Consider the following 10,024-nt stretch of genomic DNA (forward strand, 5'->3'; position numbering starts at 1 on the left):
TGTTCTCTCAACTCCCTTGCCATGCTTATCTCTCTATTTGGCCGATTTCTACTCTTTCCAGCCGCCTCCCCAAGCCTGGTAGAGGCTAGTGGTTTAGTAGCATTTTCATTTTGGGCCGGAAGTTTTGTTTATTCGCTCGCGGGCACTAATTTGGGGGTCTTCATAGGATGTCATCCATAGAATTAAGTCTGTGTGGCCTTATTACAGACGGGTTACGGATTTAACTTAACTTGATTACAATCAGAAGCCCCCATCCCATATTGATTGTGACACCATAATATCACAGTTAGCATGATACAAGTATTTCAAAATCATCCCAAGTGTGCTTTATTCTCACAAGTGTGCTTTGTTGCAGAATAATGCACACCCTGGAGCAAACCATTATGCAGGGGTGTGGACTCTTTTTGCTGACATATTTGTAGCACGTTTCCTTGTTGAATAGAAATTTACCGTCTTGTCATCAACCAATTCTTAAAGCAGTGTACGACAAAATAAAGACATGAATTTTGAGCGAAAGGAAAGGAAATTTATTTCGCGCCACCCCCACTAGTAAGTACATTTCTGTATTGAGACATCCAAATGACCTCATGATCAGATGACTTCAAATGGAAGCTTGCTCTATTCTTTTGGCCCAAAATAACTAACCACGGATGTGACTAAACTTGATTACAAGATGCTAGAGAAAACACACGGGGGCATCGCCGCTTCTTGTGACGTCCGTACTACGGTCACGATATGGTATTTTTTACTTATGATTCATATGGAACTAAACATAGCCTAGTGAATGCACTCAGGGCTCGAAATATATTTTTGCATACCTGAACTGGTGCATGTAACATTGAAAATTACCTATTCAATAGAGATTGTACCTGCACCACAGAAGTATGGATCCTACTAAAACTGTTAAGAAATCAATATGATACTGATGGTAAAAAAGTGATAATAAGTTTACCGGTAATGACATGTGAACTAGTCTATTATATCTAAAGTTTATAATCCTTATATGTACATGACTATAATAACATTACACATATTTGTGTAAATATATTGCAGAGACTAATCACTATATCTGACACTGATTTTGTTGCCATCCACCAGTTCGTAAAAACTGTAAGCCTTTTCATAAAAAATTTGCTGCGAAAATGGCAGCTTTTGCAAAAGCACTTGTTTACTCATGATTCAAAATTGTACAGGAATACAGGAACAAGTTGTGGGCGGACTTGCTGTGGCCTTACAAGATGCTAGAGACAACACACGGGGGCATCGCCGCTTCTTCTTGTGACGTCCGTACTACGGTAACGCTATGGTATTTTTTACTCATGATTCAAAATTGTACAGGAATACAGGAACAAGTTGTGGGCGGACTTGCTGTGGCCTTACAAGGTGCTAGAGAAAAAACACGGGGGCATCGCCGCTTCTTGTGACGTCCGTTCTACGGTCACGATATGGTATTTTTTACTCATGATTCAAAATTGTACAGGAATACAGGGAGAAACGCGTGGGCGGGCTTGAGGTAATGATTGCAAATTCAATCACACACTCACGGCCACCCAAGGACAGTTCCCATGGTGTTGTCTTCAACATCGGATGTATACTTAGGCCATAGCAAGGAAATTTTATGGATGACATCCTCCGCAGACTCCAAATCTAATACGAGAGGGCAAAATAACAAAAACAAACAAGGCGGGCCGAATAAAACAAGGTTCCTACATTTTAAAATTTTGACTCAATCATTGTACAAATGGTTTTGATTCAGTGAGAACATCACACATATATATATATATATATATATACACAGCCAGCATCACATATCACTGCATCAAAGTGAACAACAAAACTTTAAATCCGAGCCTTTTCTTGTCTCCTCTCTTCATAGTTATCTGCCATCCACCTTCCGGCATGGCGACAGACATCTTTGCCCATTTTCGGCATGTTGACCACTGTCAGAGGGCAACAAAATGTCTTGTTTTTTTTTTCAAAATCAGGCAAAAATCAATGCGCGCGTAGATGTCATCCATAAAATTTACTTGCTGTGGCCTTATCCTCAGTTACAAAACGGTGACAGGGAAGAGTCCTTCCGCTTCCTATACACGTGATACGTGATAGTTCTGTAAGCTCATTTTAAGTTCATTCGAACTGTCCGGAAGTAAGCTTCCTGATGTATCCGGTGATAGAGTTTTTTTTATTTTTTATTCCAACATGTAATCACCAGACGTGGTGACGACACACTCAAGTTTTTTCAACTTATATCAATGCCACCACCAACACAGGGGACAAATACATGACAGGACAATACTCATTTACACCTGAGCTAAGTGAGGAAAGCCGTGTAAAGTGCCTTTCCCAAGGGCACAAGATCGGTGGCATGTCAGGACTCGAACCCGGGACTCTAAGTTCCGAGTCGCGCACTCTGCCGCTACGCCACACGACCCCATCCCAAATAGAGTTTGAAATGTCTTTGAATATCATATGCTTGTTTAGATATCTAAATTTCATCTAAGTGCCCCTACTGACTTAAATAGCTGGTGACATGGTCTTTCGTCTCTTCACGATTTTTTTAAAAATCAACATGGGGATAGCCCGTTCAATTCTGAGCCAAGCCCTTATAGTATCGTTTACTTCAAGCGTTGTCTTCTTATGTTACCAACGGATTTGAATGAATGAACAAGAAATATTCTTCCTAAGATCGTTTACAAGTGCTGTTCTATCATTTGGATTTTGTAAAAACGTGTCTTGGGGGAGAACCTTGTCAAATATACGAGTACAACTAGTAGATTAGAACTCAGTGAACTAAAGTAGAACTCAGTGAACTCAGGTAGCACTCAGTGAGACTAACAATTGGCTTCCGACCCTCCTTTTTGAAAAAAGAAGTGGTGCGTGCATCGGTGACAATGGCGCCTGTAACTTGAGTCAGGTTATGTGTATAGTATAGCGTAGCTAAATATAAGTAGTTATAGCGCGAGTGACGTCCACATACCTGTAATTGCATTGGGAACAAAATATCAAATATACGAGTATAACTTTGAGTAGAACTCAGTGGGCTAAGGCCACAGCAAATATTTTCTATGGATGACATCAAGGCGCGCATTAATTTTCGCCTGATTTTGGAAAAAAGAAAGATATTTTGTTGCCTTCTGACAATAGTCAACATGCCGAAAATGGGCAAAGATGTCTGTTGCCATGCCGGAATGTACATGTAGATGTCAGATAACTATGAAGAGATGAGACAAGAAAAGGCTCTGATTTAATGTTTTGTTTCTTACTTTGATGCAGTGATATGTGATGTTGGCTGTGTATATGTGATGTTCCCACTGAATCAAAACCATTTGTACAAGTTAATTGAGTAAAAAATTTAAAATATAGGAACCTAGCTTGTTTTTTTCGGCCCGCCTTGTTTTTTCGCCTGCTCGCATTAGATTTGGAGTCTGCGGAGGATGTCATCCATGAAATTTACTTGCTGTGGCATCCGATGTTGAAGACAAAACCATGGGAACTGTCCATTGGGTGGCCGTGAGTGTGTGATTGAATTTTCACTCATTACCTCAAGTCCGTCGCCCACATGTTTGTTCCTGTATTCCTGTACAATTTTGAATCATGAGCAAAAAAAACCATAGCGTGACCGGAGGATGTCATCCATAAAATTTACTTGCTGTGGCCTAACCCTGGTCTTCCGACACTCCTCGAAAAGTCGTATTGGTGTGTGACAAAGGCACCGGTAACTTGAGTCAGGTATGAGTAGTGCAGCACGCATGACCACCACATACCGGTACTTGCATTGGGAACGCCTGGTTGCGTCACCAACCCACTTTTCCGAGAGAATGCGTCACAAGGAGACGGCTAGACGTAAGATCTTGACACTCACTATAGAATCTTCCAGGAATAAGTAGAGCGGTGGGTAAAAATAGTTGACCTCACTTGTGCTAAATAAAGAAACATCCGTTTAGACAAGCATAAATATGGTTCCAAAACGGCAATTTGTCAGTAAGATACGTTCTGTCCAAGCATACATCTTGTACGTGTGGAAGACAAGAAATCAGGTGAGCTGATTCTCTTACTCGAATTGTTTTCTCATATTTTTCTATCCTTGCTAAATCGTATCTAGTCTAACATGATATTAATCTAGTCCACCAGGCCTTTCTACGGGAATACGGATCGTAGAATTCGGCAAAAAAAGAGAGTAAAATTGGCCAAGGGAGTTCGGCCGCGGGGAGGTAGTTTCTTTCCCTCCGCGCCAGTCAAACCTACAAGGCGGGCAAACTACCCTGGCAACTATTCTCCTATATATAGCCAGCGTAGTTAGTCTGGTAGAGACTAATATTAGTAATGCAGATTATGTGTTTCAAGGATTAAAAAAAAGAGAAAAGAAGTACCTTGAAGATTTTTGAGGCATGCTTATAAGTGAGAACAAAAACTAGAGAGATCTTTTAGTATCCCACTACTATAAAATATATGTTGCATTTTTGTCTTCCACAAGTTGTGATTATGATTGTGAAAAAGATTGCGTTTTTGTTTTCTTTTAGAAGAAGCAGAAATGGCATTCACCAAAATCCTGGTACTTTTCGTCGGTATGTGTCTACTTGGAATCCCGACGTCGGTGGGACATCCTAGACCGCGGCGCTCGTCCGAAAGACACGGCCTGATGCACGAGCTTCGCCGTGTGAGTGATGCGGTAAGGGAACTGGAGACCAGGGTACACATCCAGTACAACGACATGAAGGACCGCGAAGTAAGATTCCAATTCTTTTTTTATTTCAACATGTAATCACCAGACGTGGTGACGACACACTCAAGTTTCTTCAACTTATATTAATGCCGCCACCAACACAGGGGACAAATACATGACTGGACAGTACTCATTTACACCTGAGCTAAGTGAGGAAAGCCGTGTAAAGTGCCTTTCCCAAGGGCACAAGATCGGTGGTATGTCAGAACTCGAACCCGGGACTCTTAGTTCCGAGTCGCGCACTATTTGAGCCGCTACGCCATACGACCCCAAATTGTTTGTGTCCATCGAAAATGGAACAGGGCTACATATTTAATGTTGTTAAGACTATACCTTTCTTGACAGAAGTTTATGCCGTTTTTTTTAAATATCATGCTGATATTATTCGCAAAGTAAGTATGAAGTCGTTATAAAATTGTCGTGATTCACGAAATGATGAAATATTACGGATGGTGTCCGAAAGCTCAGTGCTTAACTGTACGTCGTATGTAGTATTTTAAATTTAATCCTTCTTTTACTTGGCCGTGATTCACACGTATTCTTTGTCTTCTCAGTCTTTGTACTTTTTTTAGAGGTGCTAGGAGAAGAAAAAGACAAAAAAAATTGTTCTACTACAAAGACGTACCTTTACATCTGCTAGGAAGTGGGAGGGGCTTCCCTGCGATAGTTCGGGTGTTTGGTATCCAAGCGGAAAAAACAAATCGCCATTTTGAAATTTCCCGGAAGTTATCATGACGTTGATTCTTCTTATTACGTTCCTGTAACTTCCTGTGCATGTGATATCTGAATGCCCTACCCCTAACTCTGGGGGCACGTCGGGTGTTTGGTATCCAAGCGGAAAAAACAAAAGTCGCCATTTTGAAATTTCCCGCAATCTATCATGACGTAATCTCCAAGCAGATAGTGATCTCCGTAGCAGGCTTATAGAACTGGGGGTTTGGTGGTCTTCGGTTGTTTTCTGATTAGCCCAGTTCTAAATAGCCTGGGTTCCAGACCCATAGCACACTTGTGTCCAGCGTGCTATGGGTCTGGAACCCAGGCTAAGTTCTAAAAAAAACGGAGGTAACTCAACCAGTCCGGCTATGTTGTCCATATGCAATCAGAAAATACCACATAAAAGCTCCCAAAGACCCTGAAGACCCCCCAAAAACACCCAGTTTTTTGGCATGCTATTGAGGCTAACTTGTCGAGGTGAAACATTATAGTCCTTCAAACAATAGCTCGGCAAATGCAATGCCACAGAAACGGTAGTCAACAACACAAGACTGGTAACACAATCATGTGCATGCTTTGTTGTGCCTCTGGAATGAATGGTGCGCACCGGACGTATGGCCACAGCAGGTAAATTTTATGGATGACATCCTCCGCAGACTCCAAATCTAATGCGAGCGGGGAAAAAAAAACAAGACGGGCCGAAAAAACAAGGTTCCTACAATTTAAAATTTTGACTCAATCATTGTACAAATGGTTTTGATTCAGTAGGAACATCATATATACACAGCCAGCATCACATATCACTGTATCAAAGTAAGAAACAAAACATTAAATCGGAGCAAGGATCGGAGCCTTTACTTGTCTCCTCTCTTCATAGGTATCTGCCATCCACCTTCCGGCATGGCAACAGACACCTTTTCCCATTTTCGGCATGTTGACCACTGTCATGACGCCAGAAGGCAACAGAATTTCTTGTGTTTTTTTTCTCCAAAATCAGGCGAAAATTAATGCGCGCGCTCATGTCATCCATAAATATTACTTGCTGTGGCCTATTTATGCAAAGCACAAGTGTGTGGTATTCAAGACTTTTGCAAAACTTTTTTATTCGCACGCGCGCATCAGTTTTGGGGTTCCCAGGGGATGTCATCCGTATAATCAAATCAACATGGCCTAACGAGGGCAAACGAAGTTATTTTGCTATGACTAAACTGATTCTTATTCTGATTTCTGTGATGCCCTTTTTGTAGTGCGACAACAATGACTGCCATTTCCTGAGTGGATTGGACAACCCAATGTGCAACTGGCCACAACTGGCCCCCCACAACCACACCATGACCGTAACTCAGGTAACAAACTAGAGAATTTCATACACCAGTTTCCCATTCCCAGAATGCAATGCGAAAACAGGGGGTCTAAACTCATTTGCATAGGACAGGAAGGCATCGGAATGATCCTGATGACGTTAAACAGCTTGTTTTGATGTGGTTTTATGCTCAACGTTAACTACAGTACTATGGGTTGAATCTGACAACAAATAGAGAATGAATTTTTTGGAATATATGGTTTGTGTTAAACGTTATAGTGGTAACGCTATACTGATGCTGTAACGTACAAACCACATGTTCCATGTTGAAAAGAACACAAAAACTTCATTCTCTATTTGTTGTCAGATTCGACCCATAGGCATAGTAATGTAATTAATGTTGAGCATTGCATTCTGGGGATGGGAAACTGGTGAATACACGTTTTGACAGATGTTTAAACTTTGTATGTATCATAATACCGAGAAAGTTATGTGTTGTGGAATGAAAACATGCATTGCCATGGCGACAGTGGTTGCTGTTAGGGTTATTGTTTGCATGGTTCTGCCATCGTTTCATGATTTTGAGGAAGACTTGGTACCTATAGAGTCTAGACAGATACAGTGCACTTCTCCCCTGAGTGTATAGTGAACGAGCCCTGCTGGGGTCACAGAAAGTAGGGTTATCTGGGTGCAGCCAGGTCTTCCTAAGGGTTTCCAGGAATGTGGGTATAGATGTGGGTCAGAGGCATGCCTGTGGACATTCCATTCCTGTGGACAAAATGCCTGTACCATTCCTAGAATTCTTGCAAACTGCACACAATACTGTACCATTAGGCTCCTCCCTGAGACGTCGCCAAAAAGGCAATGTACTGACGGTATTCTACCGTTTTTTTTTCAAAGATTAAGGCAGAGCTGATGACGAGTCAGTTGTCACTGAAGCTGTGGAACTGTACCATCGAACCTTTGCTGAAGAACCTGGGACCAGACTATACAGGGGACGAGAACGGCACTGGGAACGACAACATCCCAAGGGCTGTCCGTCAAGTCCAGGACACGGTAAATAACCTATTTGCCTAATTAAAATCTAGTTATTCTCTAATAACTACGGGTAATTAGTAGATATTTGTGCAAACGTACGTTTGTAGCTTTGACCATTATGCACATGAAGATAATACTTTTATTTCAGTTACTTGTACCAAAGTAATATATTATAACTTTAAAGATAATTACATTTGGGGCAACAAAATGTGATGACGTCATCCATATGGTCCATAAAATCATATTCATAACCCCTTTGTACCCAGGTATCAATATTCAGTACAACTACAGTTCTTTCTTAATTTCTCTGTGAGAAAACGATGGAAAGTTGAAATGCCAAATTAGCCAGGGAGGACACCTTAAAAGCTCAGGATGCTACAAAAAGTACATTTTCTAGTTATTTCATTAGGCCATGTTGATTTGATTATATGGATGACATCCACGCGCTCATGATGAATTTTCGGCCGTTTCCAAAAAAAAAAAAAAAAAAATTCAACCATACAGTAAATCGTACAAAACAGTTGCGAAATGATCAAATATATACCGTAAGTTGAAAAAAAAAAAACATTGGAAAACGATACCAATGTCGTAGAATGCCAACATCAAACGAAAAAGACGAAAATGTAAAGAAATGAATTTGAAGACTAGATTATTTGCCAAACCACCCAACAAATGAAAACATACATTGCCATGGCGACGGTGGTTGCTGTTAGGGTTATTGTTTGCATAGCACTGCCATCATTTCATGATTTTGAGGAAGACTTGGTACCTGTTAAGTCTAGACAGATACAGTGCACTCCTCCCCTGAGTGTATAGTGAACGAGCCCCGGGGTCACAGAAAGTAGGGCCATCCGGGGCAGAGAGGTCTTCCCAAGGGTTTCCAGGAATGTGGGCATAGATGTTGGCCTGTACCATTCCTAAAATTCTTGCAAACTGCACACAATTAGGCTCCTCCCTGAGACGTCGCCAAAAATGCGTGCGAAGATTGCGATGACACTGATTGTGATTTTTCCCTTTTGTTTCGATAGATCCGTTCCCTCAACATTGACATGCCTGATCACGTCAAGTCGACCCCCTGCAGTGTGATCCTTCTGCACACGTTCAAGCGTCAGCTGACGTCATTCCGTGATGATCTGAGGGCCATGCGGGCCGGCATGCATGCGCATGCGCAGTGATGACGTCACCAAGCCCTCCTAGTCAAGGAAAAACTTACTACCAGTCAGGTAGTTTGAAGCGTAAGGCTATATAAGCTTTCTCACATTTCTAGGTGCGCATATGCTGTGATTATGCTATCATGAAAGTTCATCTGTGTTGGTAGTTACATGTTTAAAGTTAAAACGTTTGGTCCAACACAAAAAAAGTTCTCTCACCTAGAGCTTTCGACCAGTCACTCTGGTCTTCCTCAGTAGACTGACCCAGTGAAGCTTGTCACGTGGCTTCTTTGAAGTGTGACGTCACCCTTCATTGAACCGCGACGGGGGCCGACATCGTCTACCTTTGACCCAGTGTTGACGTCACACTTCAAAGAAGCCACGTGACAAGCCTCACTGGGTCAGTCTACTGAGGAAGACCAGAGTGTCTAGTCGAAAGCTCTAGGTGAGAGAATTCTTTTTTGTGTTGGACCAAAAGTTTTAACTTTAAACATGCTGTGATTATGATTTTTGTGATGTAGGTAAAATTTCAAAACCCTAAGCAGTTTTTAATAACTTCCATAATTTTTTCAAACTCTTCCCTTGCACGTGGACAATCGTAAATTGTTCGCTAGCAAAAGGGATTTCATAAACTTTGACATGGACTGCACATGCGCACTTAGAATTGTGACGTATTTCATATTGAAATTAGCAGAAACGAATATTCGCCCTATGGGGACTTCAATAAGGCCACACGGTGGCTCACTTTGATTCGGAAAAAATTAGACAAGGATTCACTAGAGAAATAAGAATACTGTTTGGATTTAATAAGAGTACAATCTATATATATTTCAAAATTTTATTTGTCTGCCTACCGGCATTTTAAGCCATATTGTAAATGGCGCTCAGTATATAGTACTGGAGTCGTGCAGTATATGTAATACTTGAAATTTATCTGATTCTTTTTGCATTGGATCAGCCATATTTTCTTATTCATATTTATCTGTTTTTAGTTACGTAATACGCAGTTGTATGTTTAGATATGTATTACATTCGCCTATTTATTTTTTATTTATTCATTCAAATATTTATTTATTTATTTATTTATTTTTCAAT

General features: G+C 41.0%; 1 protein-coding gene across 1 annotated transcript; it reads left to right on the forward strand.

Moving 5' to 3' along the window:
- Positions 1-4,531: 4,531 nt before the first annotated feature.
- On the forward strand, positions 4,532-9,028 carry LOC109486631. Its single transcript, XM_019790489.1, has 4 exons — positions 4,532-4,726; positions 6,685-6,783; positions 7,641-7,796; positions 8,807-9,028. Exons 1-4 carry the CDS (start codon positions 4,532-4,534, stop codon positions 8,951-8,953), a joined length of 597 nt encoding a protein of 198 aa, XP_019646048.1. The 3' UTR covers positions 8,954-9,028.
- The last annotated feature ends 996 nt before the right edge of the window (positions 9,029-10,024 follow it).

This window comes from Branchiostoma belcheri, unplaced genomic scaffold (assembly GCF_001625305.1).
Source record: "Branchiostoma belcheri isolate BF01 breed outbred unplaced genomic scaffold, Haploidv18h27 scaffold82, whole genome shotgun sequence".
In the NCBI taxonomy this organism is placed as follows: domain Eukaryota; kingdom Metazoa; phylum Chordata; class Leptocardii; order Amphioxiformes; family Branchiostomatidae; genus Branchiostoma; species Branchiostoma belcheri.

Bases quoted from the DNA above. Each gene is read 5' to 3' on its own strand.
- LOC109486631 (XM_019790489.1), top strand. From the start codon at position 4,532: ATGGCATTCACCAAAATCCTGGTACTTTTCGTCGGTATGTGTCTACTT. The intron at 4,727-6,684 runs GTAAGATTCCAA...CCCTTTTTGTAG, and splicing joins ACGACATGAAGGACCGCGAA to TGCGACAACAATGACTGCCA. The intron at 7,797-8,806 runs GTAAATAACCTA...TTGTTTCGATAG, and splicing joins TCCGTCAAGTCCAGGACACG to ATCCGTTCCCTCAACATTGA.